The sequence below is a fragment of the Tarenaya hassleriana genome, unplaced genomic scaffold (assembly GCF_000463585.1).
Source record: "Tarenaya hassleriana unplaced genomic scaffold, ASM46358v1 Cleome9, whole genome shotgun sequence".
Taxonomy (NCBI): Eukaryota; Viridiplantae; Streptophyta; class Magnoliopsida; order Brassicales; family Cleomaceae; genus Tarenaya; species Tarenaya hassleriana.
In genome coordinates this window covers 1,793,858-1,813,919 of record NW_010971389.1, presented here as the reverse complement: position 1 = coordinate 1,813,919, position 20,062 = coordinate 1,793,858, and the positions used below count along the sequence as shown (strand labels likewise).

The 20,062-nt window shown below is 34.7% G+C and overlaps 4 protein-coding genes across 14 annotated transcripts; 1 reads left to right on the top strand and 3 right to left on the bottom strand.

Moving 5' to 3' along the window:
* Positions 1-6: 6 nt before the first annotated feature.
* LOC104803830 lies at positions 7-4,141 on the top strand. 11 transcript variants are annotated; one of them, XR_770270.2, is made up of 7 exons: positions 7-89; positions 645-1,086; positions 1,363-1,937; positions 2,733-2,820; positions 2,914-2,973; positions 3,188-3,286; positions 3,466-4,141. XR_770270.2 is itself a non-coding variant. In XM_010527903.2 (5 exons), the coding sequence occupies exons 2-4, from the start codon at positions 685-687 to the stop codon at positions 2,815-2,817; spliced, it is 1,062 nt and encodes a 353-aa protein (XP_010526205.1). In that variant the 5' UTR covers positions 7-89; positions 645-684; the 3' UTR covers positions 2,818-2,820; positions 2,914-4,141. The 11 variants fall into 11 exon arrangements, 2 of the variants coding, with proteins under 2 accessions (XP_010526205.1, XP_010526204.1); XR_770269.2 differs by having other exon boundaries at positions 3,188-4,141; XR_770271.2 differs by having other exon boundaries at positions 2,051-2,820; positions 2,914-4,141.
* Positions 4,142-4,432: 291 nt separating this feature from the next.
* LOC104803829 lies at positions 4,433-6,854 on the bottom strand. The gene is made up of 3 exons (XM_010527901.1): positions 6,716-6,854; positions 5,377-5,874; positions 4,433-5,174 (listed from the first exon to the last, which is right to left on the bottom strand). Exons 1-3 carry the CDS (start codon positions 6,780-6,782, stop codon positions 4,648-4,650), a joined length of 1,092 nt encoding a protein of 363 aa, XP_010526203.1. The 5' UTR covers positions 6,783-6,854; the 3' UTR covers positions 4,433-4,647.
* A 7,929-nt stretch (positions 6,855-14,783) lies between these two features.
* Positions 14,784-16,444, bottom strand: LOC104803827 (cytochrome b-c1 complex subunit 7-1). The gene is made up of 4 exons (XM_010527899.1): positions 16,279-16,444; positions 15,972-16,129; positions 15,373-15,420; positions 14,784-15,156 (listed from the first exon to the last, which is right to left on the bottom strand). The coding sequence occupies exons 1-4, from the start codon at positions 16,370-16,372 to the stop codon at positions 15,088-15,090; spliced, it is 369 nt and encodes a 122-aa protein (XP_010526201.1). The 5' UTR covers positions 16,373-16,444; the 3' UTR covers positions 14,784-15,087.
* Positions 16,445-17,869: 1,425 nt separating this feature from the next.
* On the bottom strand, positions 17,870-19,566 carry LOC104803828 (cytochrome b-c1 complex subunit 7-1). The gene is given in 5 exon segments (XM_010527900.2): positions 17,870-18,265; positions 18,490-18,537; positions 19,099-19,256; positions 19,393-19,439; positions 19,441-19,566. Coding segments are annotated over 5 exon segments (360 nt in total). The 5' UTR covers positions 19,479-19,566; the 3' UTR covers positions 17,870-18,196.
* Between the last annotated feature and the right edge of the window lie 496 nt (positions 19,567-20,062).

Here is a 20,062-nt window from a genome sequence, read left to right as displayed (position 1 = left end):
TTCCGATATTGCGATCACCATCTCGGGGAGAACTTCGGCAACAAATTATCGTCTTTTGGCGATCGGACCTGTTTCAGTCATTAGAAAAGGTACATTTATATGCAATTCCTTTGGTTTTGGTTGTTTTTTTTTTTATGGTTTGTGTTTACGCTGTTTAAAGATCTTCCATCGAGATTTTCCGGTGATTAATTGAATTTTCAGTTGTTTTCTGTGTTATGGAAGTTGTTCCTCATTGAAAATTTGATGAAACTTTTGCTATAATTTCCAGGGACTGAGTTTGGATTCATCTTACTTTTTCTTGTAAATCCTGTTAAAAAAAATCCTGTTAACGTTGTGCAATATTTGGATTTTGATGCATGGTTATGAAGTTTTCTGTTTTCCTTCCTTTGGTCTTTGTTTGCATCTGTTTTCGATTTGTTTTATTTCGATTTCTTGATCATCGCAGCCAGTGAATACCGTAACGTAACCGTAGACTTTATACGGTACGGTTTTAGATTTAGTTTGGCTGAAGTCTGAGTGGCCTAGTTTTGCAGGGAGAACAGACATTAAAATTCTATGTCTTGTCAGATCCTGAAGAATGTGTGATCTACTGTCTTGGTTAATGTCAGCTTATGTTCATTCATAACTTGGATTTTCTTTTGCAGGTATTATACCTGTAATAGGGTTTTGATTGACTAAAGTACCATGAGATTCAGAAAAGGAAGTAAAGTCGAGGTATTCAGCAATGACGGGGCACCTTATGGTGCTTGGCGATGTGCTGAGATTATCTCGGGTAATGGGCACACCTACGGAGTTAGATTGGATTCTTCCCAATCTGCCAAAGATAGGGGGGTTATGGAGAGAGTTTTAAGGAGGAATATTAGACCGCGCCCTCCACAACAAATGAATGTAGACAGATGGGAATCTGGTGAATTGGTGGAGGTTCGTGATGATTTGTCCTGGAAAATTGCCACAGTCCTTAGGGCCTCATGGGGAAATTATTATGTGGTTCGATTGCTCGGGGCGTCTGCAGAATTTGAAGTCCACAAAGTTAACATAAGGGTTCGACAATTCTGGCTAGATGAGAGATGGAATCAGTTTGGAAAGGTAATTTTCCTTCTCATATGTTATATCCTCTCTGGTCATTTAGGTTATCTACACTTTTTGAGATCTCTTCTTTCTCCATCAAAATTTCCTGCCTGGTCATTTGACCCTTAACATATGTTTTCTCACTTTTCCATTTCCAAGAATTTCTTCTTCAATTTAGTGATCTGCATAAAATTCCTGATCACTTAGGTATAGTGTTTTTTTTTATTATAAATTTTAACAAATGTATTAATGAACATTTGCCTTGCCTTGACTCTTATGTGATCATGTTCTCAGGTTTCTGGCTCTTTGAAGTCCTCTACACTGACAGGATCAGATCATCCGAAGCCTCAAACCCTTTTGAACGACCCTCTTCCCCGGGAGCCTAGTGTTGCATCTTCTAGAATGTTAAAGAGGGTATCACCTTCTAGCTGGCCAGAGTGTGCTGAATCATGCACAGGAAACCCATGGAAGCTACGATCAATTGAGATAGGGGGTCAGCAACACCATTATCGTTGCTCTTTGTTGCAAAAGGTAGATGATGTTGCTTGCGAACCTGAAAATTTGGGTAAAATACATTCGCAAGGTTCCTTTAAGTATCATAAAAATGGTTGCTGTGAAATGGTCAGGGTAAGATCAAATGGGTTCAATGAGCTTGCTCATGCAGGAACCACAGAAGCTAGTGCTTATGACAGTGATGCATCCTCAACTGGTAGTTGTAGCGCTGGTAGTTATGATAAGAGTAACATGTCAGCTTATATGCTAGATGGCGCTAGTCAAGATGCAGATTCTGCTAGTAGTGATACGGAGTCTTCATGTGGACGTGGAGAAGGACAGAATTCCTTAGCAGAAGATGTTGAAGCGGCCCATAGGTCTGAGTTATACTCTTACCGCAGTACTTTGGAAGAATTATTTGCTTCTGGGCCCCTGAGTTGGGAACAAGAAGCATCACTAACTGATCTCCGTCTTTCCCTTAATATATCAGATGATGAACACTTGATGGAGTTAAGAAATCTGATATCTGCTGGTACCCGCAGTCATAATTGTTAGCACCAATCATGACTCATTCTTTCTTTTCTTTGATTCTTATTGTCATAGCCTTAGCTTCTTTCTTGGCCATGCTTGCCTGCAATAAGGAATCGGCGGTCGTATACTGTTCATTTTGGAGAGGAATTTTATTGAATGTGTATAGACAGCAGAAAATTTGCTATCTGTGTATAGTATGTGATGGAGATTTTAACTAGAATGAAAATGTCCAAGGCTCGTTATGGTGTTTTCTGTTTTTTTCCTGTAGCTAGTCTTTGCTTAATATTTTTTACTGTAATTTCTGGATGATGGAAAGAAAATTTGTGCATTCAGACTCTGAGAAAAACCAAGTTTCTGAGGGTCCTTTTGTTGTGAGAGGACTTTAAGTGGCACATTTGTGTGTTTACATATGCTTCACTGTATTCCATTTTCTTTCCATATTGTAAAAAGATCCAGCAAACCTATTTTCCTTGTTCGCATGTGAATGATGGACATGCAATCTGTCCCTTTTATTATGTAATGCCTTCACTTGTAACTATGTAGCTATGATGCTATGTTGCATATCATGTGATCTTAAGTGGAGCCTGATCATTCTGATAATGCCGCTTCGGACATTATTGATCTTCCCCTACATTTTTCAGGAACAGTGTCGGAGACCCTGTGGACCTTGCTTCTAGAGGTCCAACTCTGATGCTGGGGTTAACAGCTTTCCACTTCCCCATCTGAATGGTGCAATACCATGCCTTTTCTGCAAAACCAGATAACTGACCTTTTATCGTTTTCCTTTTCTCTACCTGGCTTGATGTTACGGCATTGTTTCAGGTGTCTCTCGCTGGACCTTGTTTCTCTCTACAGGGCTTGAAAGCAGTGCTTTGAGAGCAGGTTCCCAATCTAAGTTTGTCGATTTACTCGATCGTTAGAAAAGTATTGCCAATTTTTCCCATATAGTTTCTTTTATCCCGTTCTATATTTCGCTCTAACTTGTAGCAATGCCTTCCTCTGGTATTGGTTCTACTGGTTGCTTGATGAGAATAGTGGGATGTAGATGCTGTTGTGTCTGATTCTTAGCTTTCATCTGCTATATCATCGTTTACAGGAATATCAAGCTATGCTGTTTCAGTTAGGTTGTCGTGTTCAAAGCTTTCTGCAATTTGGCTTTTCGGGTAATGGGCGTTATTACCTGATGAGTAACAGAGTAAGTATGAAACTGTAGATCGCCCTTGGAGTCTTTTGATAATATACTGTTTTGGCCTTACAGAGAAACGTATGCCAATACACCTCGGGCCCATAGCATCTGATCCTGATCTTCTCATATTATATGAAATCGAATGGAATTAAGCAATTTTTTTCGTTATTTTTTGACGTTTGCGTCAGTGGAAATGCAACGCTCCGAAGTCTTCCAACTCAAGCAATGCTGAAGTTGTTGGACTCTTTGGGTTGTAAACTCCAAAGCTGATGTGTGATGGGTTCGAGGTTTCACAAAGGTATGGCTTCCCGTTTCTGTTTCCGTGGATGCACACCATTTTGCATATGAGTAGCCATTTATGCAGTAAGCGATACAAGATTAAAACTTTTTCCACCAACCTCTGCTCTTCGATTGTATCAACAAAAAGGTTTTGTTCTAATTTTCTGGTCTCATGCATAAGAGAAGAACATGTGAAGAGAGAAGCGAGGTTTTTGCTGGTCCACCTCCCATGAAGCTGTTAAGTGGACCTAACCCATCGAATCATATGACTATATCTACTATTCTGATATTCAAATTCGGCCGAGATAACAGTCGATTTGTGGCTGTGGCTTGTCGGGTAATTGCGAAATTCGATCGAACTGGCCTGGTGTCAATCACTGGAAAGCTGTTGGTTCGAATTTACAGAGTTGGCAAATAGGTGTATAGGGTTTAGGGGTTTGCAAGAGTAAGCTTTCCTCTTTTTAACATTACCATGGCTCATAACGTTTCTCGTCATCTGTGTTTCCTCTTGTAGTTTCAAGATAAGACGCATAATCCATGTTGTTGTTACTAAACTAAATATAAAATTTCCTCTTGTAGTTTTTAGTTTTAATTTGAATTTATATCTGAATATCTCGGATATTAAAATTTCAAATCTGATTATGTATTCGTCAATAAACTGTATATAGAGATACTTATAATTTTAAAGAATCGAGGGTAATTATTTTATAGTTTAAAAGTAATTTTGCCAATTTTTTGTAAATATAAAACAGGTGTTTTTGTGGGATATTGGATTATTAAATTTTCAAATCCAAATTCAGTCATTACAATAGAATCATTCAATCCTAATCCCCGAAGTTATTCCAACTTTAAAGCAACAAAACAGTGAATTAGAACTAGAAAAAAAAAACCTTAATCATAAATTAATCTTTATATTAATCACAATACATATGGCTCCACCAAACCCTCCGATCCTAACAGTGTCACCGGGAACAACAATAACGTTTAAAAGACAAACCCGAGAAACCCAATTTCTCACGAGAAGCGATAAGCTCGTGTACCGTTATCCCGTCGCACATCGATGCGAGAACCGCCGTCTCCGCCGCAGATACTCACGGCTTCCGAGCACTGAGAAGCTTGACGTCGTCGATCACAGGCCCACAGAGACTGGAGAAATCATCGCTCCTCATCGAATAGAACGTGCTGAAGAACATGATCCTCGTCCGATTCGAGATCGCGACGAATCTCAGCGACGCGCGCTTGAATCCGCCCTTCCCCTTCGATTCGTACGGAACTTTAACGGTGTCTTTTCCGGCGAAGGCCTCGACGACCATAGATCCCGAGCAGGCGTTGCTGGCGTCACCGACGGCGAATGACAGGACGTAGGTCTTGCCGGGGATCGTACGGACGACCTGGGCGATAGCGCTCTCTTTTCCGGCGACGAGCTCGACGGCGCGACGGCCCTGAGGAACGGAGAAGTGATCGGAGTCAATGAACTTCACGGCTTTTAAGGATTCGACGATCCAACCAGGTAACGGAGAGTGATCATCTTCGATGTTTGGAGGAATCAAAACTCCTGACGACGCGTTTGGTAAGACCCAGGGACCTTCTTCGAACCCTCCGTTCTTCAATATGTTCTCTGCAAAATTCGAAAAAATCACCCCATATATTTTAGACATTTTCATTTCAACCCCTAACATTTTAATTAATCATCTCAATCCCTTGCTGACTGTTATCAATTTTTTTTTATATCCATCTGAAATGCCAACCCTTTATGTACTCTGTGTTCATAATTAAAAGCGAAAGAAAATGGATGACAGAGAGAGAGAGAGAAGACTGACTGTTTGTAGGTCGAGGAGGGAAGAGAGCCCTCATGGCGACGCCATCGATGAGAGGTCCGCAAGCAGAATCCTCCTCAACTCCCGGGTTATGGATCACGATCTCCACGTACTCGGCCTGCGCCTTGAACGCCCACGAATACAGATCCCATCCCGAGCTACTATACACCGTCTGTATCGGCAACACCCCGTGGTGCGGAGCCGCCGACACGTTCAGACGCTCGTCCTGCGCGCAGGTCCTGGCCGCGCTGAACGTGATGGCGTAGTACGAGCCTTTGGCGACTTTTACGCTTTGTTTGATCGACGCCTCGTTGCCTAGACGGACGGCGAACGAGCCCTTCGGCACGACCAGGAGCATGTCGCCTTGTTTGTGTCCGGACGGGATGTACTCCACGAATCCGGAGATTTCCCAGTTGGGGATTGCTTTGGAGTTCATCACTTGTGTCCCCTTCATGTCCGAACGGCTTGGTCCGTGTTCGAAGTCCCCGTTTGGTAGTAGCCCTATAGATCATACGTGTTGTAACATTAAATTAGGAAACGAGATCAAACTTTGGTTGGAATAAGATCTTAAATTTTTTTACCGTGACCAGAGAATTTCGATTACTAAAGAATCGAAGTAAAAAATTCACTACCCAATTACTTTCTCTTAAAAAAATTATGGATTTATCTCTGATTTTCAAAAGATTCATTTATTTATAGAATTTTGATGGGTGTAAACACATATTATATATATATATATATATATATATATATATATATAGTTTGATTTGAAAATATTACATATTTGTTTTAGCAGAAAAAAGAGAAAGGTGATACGAAATATTAAATATGGAATATATGCAATGGACAGGTGGAGGGTGAAGAATTTATTGAAACATTAATGAGACATTTCTGAAACACCATGTGGGGATCTGCCCACTTATGATTCACTTATTAAAGTTATAATATACATTGCGGTGAATAAATAATTTTGCATATTTTTGGCAAGCCATCACATTTCATAAATTGTTAGCTTACCAACAAAAATAGTTTAATACATATATTTAACGACGGGTTAATGAATAAAAATGATTTGGTGCGCAATTTATAGTTGGAAAAAGAAAAGAATAAAAAAATTGGTTTATTAAGATTATTTTCTCTGCATGATTAGTATCTAACATAAAAGAAATCAAATAATATGAATATTACGGTTTCATTTCTTTTAATCCGATCAAAATCTTATCAATGACATCGCGAGATGAAGAACAGTCGTTTGTATGCGTGTCCGAATCTATATGTAGAGTGTGTATATATACGCGTATACGTATAGAATATAGAACATATATAGACATTGAGAACCTACCATCTTCGAAGCAAAAGGTGACATGGAAGATTGACTGAATCAACACCAACACTGCAAATCCTCTCATTCTTTTCTTCTTCTTTTTTTCCTGTTAAAATAAAATAAGAAGAAAAAAATGAGGGAGAAAGAGAGAGAGAGAGGTGGGACTGAGTGGGAGAGGCGAGTCGTGTTATATGTATGATCGAATAGGAAACTGCCCCTAGATTTTTGCTGTAATATCGGAATTGCCATCACATTCATTTGTCTGATCAAGCTTGCTTTGCTTAACGATCCATCAATGCTTTATTTTATCTTCTTCCCATCAAACGTCTTAATGAAATAAACATTCTTTTGATATATCAATATTTATTTTCTTTATTTTTTTTTCACTGTTAGGGAAAAGATGAGAGTAATTAGGAATATTAATACCGTTAGCCCTATAAAACCATACAATTCATTTATAAAATGTCATTATTAAAAATATTAATAATATTATGATAAGAAAAATAGAGGATGAAAAATTAATATCCTCTCTTCTTCTTATCATTTTTTTGTTCCCAAAAAATGATGAGGATATTATTTTTTATTATTAGAGATATGTAAGATTAATATTAATTTTTTATTTCTCTTATACAAATGTAAAATATTAAATTTCATTTTAGTGGTATTGTATATTCGACGTCGAGTTTTGGTGATACGAATGCATTTTATATAATCGAGTCTACACACTCACGAGTCACGAGCCGTTTTTTAATCGGTTAGGCTTTAACAATGATCTTTTTTGTAGTTTTATTTATGAACAATTTACGAAAATTTTTACATGATATTATTAATTTATATCAACCATATAAATACGTAAGTTTGATATTCGTAAAGAAAGAACCAACAATCATATAATAATACATAAATAAGAATTATATTCGTTTTCGGTACGTGAGATATTTTTGCAAGTTATATATAATTCGGGAGTTCACATGTTTTCTATGTGCAGTTTAAAAGTCACGAAAAGAGATTCGTATACCCAATACAAATTTAGTTTAGATTTATGGATGGCCGTAAATTTTGTGTACATGATTCGTTGTTACATGTACGAATAACTTAAATGGAGAAAATTGAAATCAGTATAATTTATTGTTATTCATTAAGCTAATTGATACGAAAATGGAAATTTTATGTGATCCATTTTGCATGTCGTGTATGTGTGTATATATATATATATAGGTAAATAATTGGAAAATGTAGATTGTGACCACGACTCACATGGGTTTCACATAGGTCCATGCGTAGGCACGAGAAAAAGTTGCAAACTGTGACAGGGCGAACAATATATATATATATATACACACACCATATAGTTCCCATCGACATTTCGTTGTTACATAAAATCGAATAAAAACAACATAAATAATACGTAATCGTATTAAAATTGAATGAGATTTAAAAACCAAACTGATATAATTTTCTTTTAAAATTAGATTAGCGAATTTCCAACCAAATCATAAACAAATATCAAAATATAAGAAAATACTAAACCAAAATTAATTGAATTGAAACCAATTCGGAATCCAGATATACTCCCTTAGTTTAAACACCATAGAAAATACAGGACATTGGGTATAAAAAAAAGGATATATATATATATATATATATATATCGCCATTTTGAAATTATAAAAAAAAATAATGAACATGAACAACCTTGACAAAGGAATATAAAAGCATAAGCACATGGTTGTTGTATCATTAATAATATGTCTATTGATCTTTTCACATACACACACAAATACATACATACATACATATATATATATATATACACATACATGTTCTTATAAAATTGAGGGTCATAACCAACATTTAACAATGCTTTCCGAACTTTATATTCTTTGTAACATTGATAGGGTTGTGTCAGATATTCAGTAATCTTTTTTTTTTATAAAGGATATCCAGTAATCTTTATATTTGTAAACTGATTATTTTAATATTTTGTAACACTTACTCCTTTCTTTATCAATAAAAATATCATTCCGTAAATTTCTACATCTTTTACCACGATGTTTTTTTTAATATCGTCTGATATATAAAGTTATACATTTATGTTGGAATATGCATAATCAAATCGAATAATTAATATCTATCCATATTATATATAAATCGTCTTTGACATGAAAATCAATTGACATAACTTTTTCCAAACCAAACTAATAGAATTCGAAGTGGATATATATACATATATATATATTTACAGAATATTTGTTTAAGATAAAACTATATTGGAATCGTATTTGATATAAAAATGGATGAATATACTTTTACAATAAAAAATAAAATCTAAAATTGGAAATAACCCTGTTATTAATATATCTATTTCTTTAAAAAAACATCATAATATTAAAAAATTGAATTATTTCTTCAACATAACATGTGGACTGCTGTTATAAATAAATACACAACGAAAAAAGAGCCCGATCTAAATCAAAGAAGGTTAGATATTTTTTTCTATAAAAAACCCTCTTTCACGTGCAATTTCATGTGCAATGCTTGGACTGTTTCATATAGAATGTATACATACACACCACAAGCATCTAATATTACGTGAACAACATGCAATATGACACATATTCCAATTCACATTTCATCAAAAAAAAATATCACATATGCAGAATATGGATATGTGCGTGACAGTGTAAGTGTACATGTGCATACATACATATATGTGTGTGTGAGTGCCGCATAATTGGTTTTTCTTTGGATTACTCAAATAATTGTGTGCCCTTATATATATATATATATATTTGTAAAATAGTATTTTTTTTCTTCATGCACAAACATACACAAAAACTCAAATGATATATATATATATATAATTGTCAATAAATTCAAATATTGTCTCTGCATTGCAGCTTCGACAGAAATGGATCGCTGCAAAGTATCACCGATCTATCACAGCTGTTCTTTGATTGAACAAATTATAATAAATAATAAATATAAATTTTGCGTGCATAGATACACACACATACATGCATATATATATATATATATATATATGTGTGTGTGTGTGTGTGTAATTGCCAATCGTATAAATTTATAACGAAAGCGTATGTGCAGTACTATTGCATGAGACTCTATGTTGCATGTTTGATTACGCAACCATACATATATTTACATTGTGCGCGATTTCGCATACATGTTTGTACGTGTATATATAATTGCCTAAAAGGTTGCGATTCTATATATACATCAACATCTCATGTTTTACATGCACCACACATACATACATACATACATACATACATACATACACACATACATACATACATACATACATACATACACACACACACGGGCGGATCCACATATATTGGTGTGGTGTCTCATGCCCCCATATCTTTTGCTAAAAAACTTTTATTTATTTGTAATAGTTATAAAATTTTGATAAAAAATATCAGAGGCCCCATTTAATTTTTTGTTTTGCCCCCTCTCCTCTCATTCTTTTTTTATTATTTTAATTTTTTTCTTTCTAAATATTAGATCTTGTTACGCTTTTTTCTTAATCTTTATTTCCATATTTTTTTTGGCTTTTATCTCTCAATTTTCTAAAAAAATTACAAATTTAATATTAAACACAATACAAAAAATAAATAAATTAAATTAAAAATACGTCAAAGTTACAATTTTTATTTAGTTTGTTTTATCGAAAATTATATATTTTAGACAATTATAAATAAAATTATTATAGATAAATTTTAAAAAATTAAAAATCACATAATTTAGTAGTAAAATATAAATATTATTTTGACAGTATATTTTATTAATTTTTTATCTATTGTTTATATAATATTTTAGAGTAAACGTTTTGGTACGATTTTATAATCGAGCCGTACAAAACTGAACAATACGATATTTTATTTAATACGAACGGTATTATTTTTAAAAAACTAAATTTATTGATATAAACCGAACTTTTAAAAAACCTAAAAAATAATTTTTTTTAATAAAACATCGCATACATTTTTTAATAAAAACCGAAATCAAACCGAACTGAATATGATATTATAACTGATTGATATATATTTTTCTAAAACCGAAAGATTTGACCGATCTATTTCTAAACCGAATATCGAAACGGTCATCTATTGCTCCTACAAACATTTTTTTCTGGATCCGCCACTGTACATACATACATACATACATACATACATACATACATACATACATACATACATACATACATACATACATATATACATATATACATACATACACACACACGCACCACCCTCCTAGATGAAATAATAAAAACTTATCTTATATATCGGAAAATGATTTAATTAATCATGTTTTTTTGTATATTTAATAAATCATGTTGATGTCGAAGATTTCAATAACTTGCGTTGCGATGAATGTAGCAAGTGTCAACATGATTTTCGGGAATCAAAATGGGACAACGGGTTAATGAAGTTTGAAGCTTTCTTCGTATGACCAAAATAAAAGACTAAATTAGATTAATAAAAAAAAATACATGCATGCATGGGAATGTGGACCGACTTTAACAAAACGACGTTGACTGTTGTTTTCGTGTGTTGTAAGACTAATAAAATAATTACAATGTAGTATATATTTTTTCAAACCCCTAATAAACTATTTTAATGAGATTGTTATATGTAATTTCTTGTATTACCCACGACGGTCCAATAACACATCTGGTTGGACATTGCGTGGAACTTTCTTTTCTCTAAATTTGAGTTATCAAAAAATGATGACAAACGGGGAGTACCCAGCCCAGTGGTTAATGACAACCCACACCTAAAGGTTGTGGATTCGAAATCCAGGGTATGATACCAGAGCCGTCTATTAGCAAGTGTAAAAAGTGCACCGGAACAGGGCCCCATAAATTTGGGGGCCCCATTTTTAAAGCTATTTATTAATATTAATTATATATTATTGTAATAATAAATATAAATTTGAAGAATATCATTTTAATTTAACATTGATTGATCGAAGAAAGAAAGGAGGCTACTCTCCGAAAATGCCTATGGAAAGTGGGGGACATCAGATGGATTCCATTTTAAAAATCATTACTCCAATCAATTTTTTGATATAATTATTATACATTATATTATTGTACAAATAAATATGATATTATATAAATTACTTATAATGTAAAATTTTTATTAATTCAAATTTAATATTAAATTGATTTTATAATTGTTGAAATATATCAATAATAATTAAAAAATTATTTAAAAATTGAAAATGAATTGTATTTATTTTAAAAAACCTAAATTTATGGATTTTAAAAAAAAAAATATTATTCTTATCATTAATAAAGAAAAACGTTACAAAATTTATTGATTATATTTAAATAATTTTTATTATAAAACTTAATGATTTTTAAAATCATTATTAATTTTATTAATAATTTTTTATTATATTAATTTATCTATTTTTATTAAATATTTTTAATAATATTATTTTTATTATATAAATTTATAGTTTTTATGGATATAATTTTGTATAATGTACAGGACCTCCAAAAAAGTTGAGACGGCCCTGTATGGTATTCCCCTTAGCCGGCCAGCTTTACGAGGCTGCTTTACCTGCTCCATGTGGTTTGTCGGGTATTGCACGGGGCGGTGGATTTTCTCAGGTCCGCGATGCTGTTCAGATGCCGTTCTCGTCCGGCCCACGGGTTGAGAAGTGTTGCGGTGTCTGGTGTCTGACCCGAAGGGTTGTAGGATAGGGGTTTCCCATCGTAACCAAAAAAAATGATGACAAACCCGTCAAAAGATTAACGTCGTGAGATAACGGATAAGATGGAAAAGGACGAGACAGCCGTCAAAATTAAAAGACTTGCCTTTCTTTGAAAGAAAAAAAAAAGACTAGATCGAGACTGAACTGTCCACGTGGACGGCATTAATGTGGCCCTGTCTCTCTCATGATTAATGAAATATATTTTGATTATTATCTAATTAATAACCGAAAACATTTTTCATCACACTAGTTCATTTTCTTATAATTAATTAATTATTCATCGTTAATTATTGTATCATGGTCATATCTGACCATTTTTATGGATTAATTGTAACCTTGTCGTTCATTATTGTAGCAGCATTTCAATTTAAAAATCTAAAAGGAGATCTAACACGCAAATCCAAATCCATAACATCCATTTTATGTAATTTCCGATATTAATTAAATTATCTTGTAACTATTGAAAAAAAAAATTAAAACCAGCCCATTACTCCGACTAAAGATGACATTAAAAAATGTATGTATGTGAAAAAAAAATCTCTCACAAGTACATAAAATCTTCAAAGAGTATATCCAAATATACCAACAAAAAGTTTATATGTACATAAATAGATCAATCATCTATTTACAATATTAGATATCCAAAATGAAATCTAACGTGATGATTGATCGATGTTTCAATGACAAATACCGTCTCATCATCATATCATCGCAACATTGGACAAAAAACGACACGTTAGCAGAAAATAGGCATATATGTTAAGAAAATAAAACGCATATATATATACACGCACACATGTTTATACGTATCTATATATATTTTTTTATATAGTTAAACTCTCAAAATCATTTGGGAATTCCATAATATATAATATGATTTTATCTATTTCATATATATATATATATATTTTAATTAGTGGTATAGATTCGACTAATCCCACAAAAGAAGAAAACTAAGGTATATAATATATATAAAGCATGGGAAAGATGGAGGAGGGGGAGGGGACAAAGAGTGGGATGTGGTAATAAAAGATGAGATCTGGCAGAGAGGCAAATTTAAAAGACAGAAGAGTGTGTCTTCATTTATGCATGAAAGCATCACTCTCACATGCAAATGTTCTCTTGTGCATGATTGATTGATCCCTCTCTCTCTCTCTCTCTCTCTCTCTCTCTCTCTCTTACCATATTGTATAAATTTAATGTATATATAACCCAAATATATTTTGTATAAATTTAATGTATATAAAACCCAAATATGAAATATATGCATAACTTCACGTACGTACCAAAAACTCATTGAAGTCTGCTTGCTTGCCATGTGCTGTCTGTGGACCTCTTCCTCTCTTTGTCCACTCGTTTCTTTATTTTTACTCTTAAAAAGATTTAGAATCCATGTTCATATAATTTAGTATCAGTTGACAGTTGCGTTAAATAAATATTTTCGAATTTTGAAGGATTTGTTTTTATGACAATATAAATACAAATATGATCTGGTTCACATTATTCAATTAAGTTATTAGCGTTGCCTGCATATAATTCATGTAAACTACTACTATTATATAATATTTTTTTTATGATGATCCACATTCAATAATAGCCAAATATTTTGAAGAACAAGAGGTGTATAGTTTTGTTTACTTCATTTCTCTATTTCTATAGTTTACTTCTCGGCCAGAAACCCTTAAAAATTTCTTTCGTGTGATGTTCAAAATCATAATAATAGAAAAGAAAGTTTTGACTTAGAAAATTGTTTTAAATATTATAGTTTTGATGTAGAATTTATCTATTAGAAAGTTACCGTAGTTCCGAATATTTTTTTTTATTGACTGATTTGTATAGACAAATAGGAAGGTCCATCATCAGAACCGAACCATTTGGGTCTCTATTCTCTAAGGTGCATAAATGCTCGGATGCCTTGCCCTACAGATTACCTAACCGACAAAGGCTAAGGCAAGGGGGGCCGGAGGAAGCGAGGCCAGCCAGGAGTAGAGCAGGGAGGACAAAACGAGGTTGTCGGGGACCTTAACTCTAACCAGATCCGATGACGGGTATCCGTGACTGTGAGCATGTGTTCTCGCAGTTAGACATCCAAAGGTCGGGTTCTTGTCATCGCCATCACTGGACATGTGCTCGTCTTCGAATACCCAAATTTCGGATCCAGACTCGCTAGTCAGATTGATACCAGAAATTGGGTTATGAGCCCTGCCCCTATCTATCACCAAGACACTGCCTTGTAGAATCCGCAGCATCTAACCTCCCTTTCAAAGGCAAAGCTTATTCTACAAATGCAACAAACGATAAACTTCACTCTTATCAAACAAATCATCCATCCTTACTAGGACCAAGGAGAGGCACCCTTAGACAAACTTTCAAACCAATCATAAGACAATATAAGAAAAATGAAAAAGAAAAAAAAAACAGTTAATACAATGACTCAGTTGCACTGAGAATTTTATTCAAGCCAGCAGATGCGAAATGTAATATCAATATCACAACTGAAGAACTGTCATATGATTTCAAAACAAAAAAAGGATTCAACTTCTGCTATAAGTTCCAGTGCGATTACCAGATTACCAAATGTGTTTCATTTGGAGGACAAGAGGATCATAAACGACCATTGGGAAGCGAAGGGGATGCTGCCTAGGGGAAGGTACGCTGGTAGAGGGGCAAAGCTCCTAAGGCCTCTCTCTCTGCTTTCTCCCTCTTAACCTGTAAGGCACCAAAGAGTGTGACAATATTGATCCTTCCTTCCAAGAGTAAATCTCCATAGTTAAACATTCTTCTAAATGCATCATTCAAGATAATAACGAACAGAGGCTGAAAAAGGACATCAGGCCATGACCATCTTCAAGAGTTCAACATGCAAAAATAGTGGGTCGACTATAAAGGAAGAATCAGCTTATGAATCATAGGGAAAAGACTTACAAGAGCTAGCATCTCCTGAAGATAGCTGCGGAATGGTGTCTGCATTGCCTGCAAACGAAATGGAGATATTGAATCGAAGTTAAAATATCCAGCAGGACGGTAAGGGGTTGCATTTCTCAATAGCCATCCAAGGAGACTGAAGCCAAAAAGGTATCCCAAAGGATCACAAGAGTTGCTTTACACTTTTTATCAAACGGATATAGCCAAAAGAAAAAAAAATTGTACTCAATTGAGTTCCGTCGATAAGCTCCAGCAATTATAGACTTGACACAGACTACACACATGTATCCAATATATGTTCATCAAACAAACTAGTACAAAGGTCTACATGGTTTAATAAATATAAATCAATAATATCAGGAACACCTAAAAAGCAATGAACTGAAACAAGGTTCTTCAATTAACAATCAGACTCTGCTTTGATGATAAGAGACAGTCACAGAGGATCCCCTCTCTCTCTCTCCCCAAACAGTGTTCCATTTTCTCGACTACTGTTTTTGTAGACCGGACAGATCTGTGTTTCCTAACCCTAAGCTCACCGTCAACACTAATCTTCTCAGCAACCGAACAGCTAAACAAACAGCAACCGAAAAGAGTACCTGAAGGTCCTTCGGAAGATACTCGTGCTTCATGGAGAGGTCCATGGCGCGCTTGAGACGCTGGTTACGTGCGTCGATGATCTCCCTCGGCAACCGATTCATGGCTTCCTTTATGTCCATTTCGTAATAAGGATCGTACAGATCATCATACCTGAGGCCTGACAATCCGAACACACAAAAACTCATAATAAGCAACAAAAAAAAATCAAAACCGACCGATTGATTTCGAAGAAACAGCACTAAATTCGAATAAAAACCGATTCAGGGGCATAAATTAGGGTTCTCGAGATCGAGATCGAGATCCGACCATATCTTCGAAGACGAGTAGAGACCGCATTCATGTGCATACGAGCGAGGGCGCTCTTCTTCGGATCGAGGAACGATTGCAGAAACGACGACATATTCTCTCTCTCTCACCGATTCTGTTACGGCTCTTCTTCTAGCTCTCTATCCAAAACTGCGAACTGCGCTTGTTCTCCTTTCGCCTCAGGGTTAAAAGAAAAACAAAACGACATCGTGTGATACATTCTTTTCAGGCCTTTCAAAGGCCCCATCAAAACAAAGAGGAATGGGGCCTTGAACTGGGCCTAGTAATGAGCCTGGGCTTGCTATCGGACTTCAGGAATTTGTTGTTTGGAATCATCTCTGTAAGTGAAAACTCAGATTCTGAATGAAAATGGTTTTTTATTTCTAGTTTTTGGTTTTTGAATTTTAGTTTTTAGTTTTTGGTTTTTAATTTTTGGATTTTATAATATTTGTAAATTAAAAAAATATAGTTTTTGGTTTTTTTATTGATTTTCTTATCAAAATGATTTTCCAATTTTTTTTAAAAATAATAATTTTATAAAAATTTAAATGATAATTTTTTATTTTTAGATTATAAAAATTCCAAAATGTACAACCATTCAAGACCTCTGTGACCATCCGATATCTCCGGGATTGCTTGGCTGATCAAACTGTTTTCTGTAACTCCATATTTTCAAGATCGCTTCAAAATAAGGCAAGCGACAACTCAAAGAAAGCATGACATGCAATTCTATGGTTTGACAGAAATGTTTTAGAAATCAATAAATAAAACAATAATCAAATAGGTTTCATCTAACTATATCCATATCTAATATTAATCATTAATACAAAATATTCAATCATAAAATATTTGTTTATATAATATCGATACATTATAATAATTATTTAAGAATCATATATTTTCGAATCGGTAACGCAATTTTTTAAACTGATTAATCTGGTTGACAACATATTTTAGTTTGAAGCTTTCAGCATACGGCCAAAATAAAAGAATAAATTGGCATTATATCAAAAGTATCTCCATTTGCTATTTTTACTTCAAAACATCCAGTTATAATCAATAAATATGTGATCCATATGACCAGAAATTTAATCTTGATCATATTAGTTATAACATTGAATTTATAAATTTTTTATTAAATGATTAGTGAGATATATAAGATATGAATATAATAAATAAATTTGATCATCATAAATTTAACGTTATGACTAAAATGATCAAAATTAAATTTCTGGTCACATGAATCACAAAATCACAATTAGAGACATGTATGCCTTGAAATCAAAATAGCAAAATAAAGATATTTTTGATAATGCCCCGAATAAATTATGTAAACTAAGATTAATATAACCCTACCTCTAGACGAACCCCATGATGGATACCCGTGAGTACACCCGACATCTAAAGGACGAGTTCTCGACGTAGCCAAATCCGTGGCTCATTTCTTCGATGAACGAACACCTAAATTTTCAAATCGAGACTCGCGAGCCAGATCCGTACCAGAAAGTCGGGTCTCCGCGCCCACCCAGTCCTATTGACACCAAGACGTTGCTTTCTAGAATCCACCGCAGCTTATTCTAAAAATGCTACAAACCATAAACCTCACTCTTACCAAATATTTCATGACGAATCATATATCAAACAAAACATCCATCCTTCAAGGATCAAGGAGAGCCTCCGAGGGAAAACTAGACACCCTTTGACAATCTCCCAAACCAATATAACAATAAAAGAAAAAGAAAAAGAAAAAAAAACCGTTGATACAATGACTCAGTTGTATTCAAAGTTTTATTCAGGCCAGCATATGCCAAATGTGATATCAATATCACATTTGGCAATTACCAGATTACCAATTGTGTTTGATTTGGAGGTTTATGCAAGAGGACCATAAACGGCCACTGGGAAGCGGAGGGGATGCTTAGGGGAAGGTACGCTGGTAGAGGGGCAAAGCTCCTAAGGTCTCTCTCTCTGCTTTCTCCTTCTTAACCTGCAAGGCACCAAAGAGTGTGATAATATTGGTCTTTCCTTCCAAGAGTAAATCTCCATAGTTAAAACTTAAACGTTCTTCTAAATGCATAATTCAAGATAATAACGAAACAGAAGCTGAAAAAAGACATCAGGCCATGGCCATCTTCAAGATTTCAATGTGCAAAAATAGTGTGTCGTCTATAGAGGAGGAATCAACTCATGAATTCTAGGGAGAAGACTTACAAGAGCTAGCATCTCCTGAAGATAGCTGCGGAATGGTGTCTGCATTGCCTGCAAACCAAATGGATAAAAGTTATAAGATCCAGCAGGAAGCTAACGGTCTCAATGGCCATCCATGGAGACCGAAGCAAAATGGTATCCCCATGGTATACATTTAGTTCAACCACAATAGTTGCTTTATACTTTTTTTATCAAACGGAAATAGGAAAAGAAAAAAAAAACTAATATCCAAATGAGTTTTGCCAAATAAAAATTTTCCGACAATCTCCAGTGATGATAGACTTGACACATAGGCTAAACACATGTATATATGTTCATCAAACGAACTAGTACAGGGTGTACATGGGTCAATACATCTAATTCCGTAACAACATGAACACCTAAAGAGCAATTAACTAAAACAAATTCATCAACTAACAACAAATCTTTGCTTTGATGATAAGAGACAGTCACAGAGGATCCTCTCTGTCTCTCTCTCCCCAACAGTGTTCCATTTTCCCGACTACTGTTTCTGTAGACCAAACAGATCTCGCTTCCTAACCCTAAGATCATTGTTCACACTAATTTTCTCAGCAACCAAACAGATAAACAAACAGCAACGGAAAACAGTACCTGAAGGTCCTTCGGAAGGTATTCGTGCTTCATGGAGAGGTCCATGGCGCGCTTGAGACGCTGGTTACGAGCGTCGATGATCTCTCTCGGCAACCGATTCATGGCTTCCTTTATGTCCATTTCGTAATAAGGATCGTACAGATCATCATACCTGAGGCCTGATAATCCGAACACACAAAAAATCACAATACGCAACAAAATCAAAACCAACCAAACGAAACAGCACCAAATTCAAATAAAAAACGATTCAGATGCAGAAACTAGGGTTTCGAGAGATCGAGATCGAGATCAGACCATATCTTCGAAGACGAGTAGAGACCGCATTCATGTGCATACACGCTCTTCTTCGGATCGAGGAACGATTGCAGAAACGACGACATATTCTCTCTCAAAGATTGTGTTCTTCGATCCAAATGTGCGAGCTGGTCGTTTGTTCGACTTTTAATTTTCAGGAAGAGACCTCAGGGCTTAAAAGAAAAAACGACATCGTGTGAGATATTCTTTTCGCCTTTCACCGGCTCGATAAACAAAAAAGAACCTTTAGGCCTGATCCTGGACCCTTACTGGGCCTGTAAATGGGCCTGGGCCTGCTATCCCACTTGTGGAATTAATGAGTTGTTTGTCTGCTGCAGAAACTGGTAAAACTGTTTTTCTCTCATTATTTTTAAGATGGTTTCCAAATACGAGAGTGTAAACTCACGCATAATAATATATGAATTTGTGGTTTGACATAACTTTTTTAGAAATCAGTAGTTAAGTACTTGCTTCTATTCCACTTGCATTTGAAAACTTTTCTAATTGCAAAGCGTGGTAAATGTTTGAAAAATGTTATAATCTCCAAATTCACCGTATTTTTAACCTAACATCTCTTAGAAATCGAGAAAATGGATGTAAATATCACTTTTCAAATGGAGATTCGAACCTAAAAATGACAATGTTTTGACGAGATTTTCTTTGATCGGAA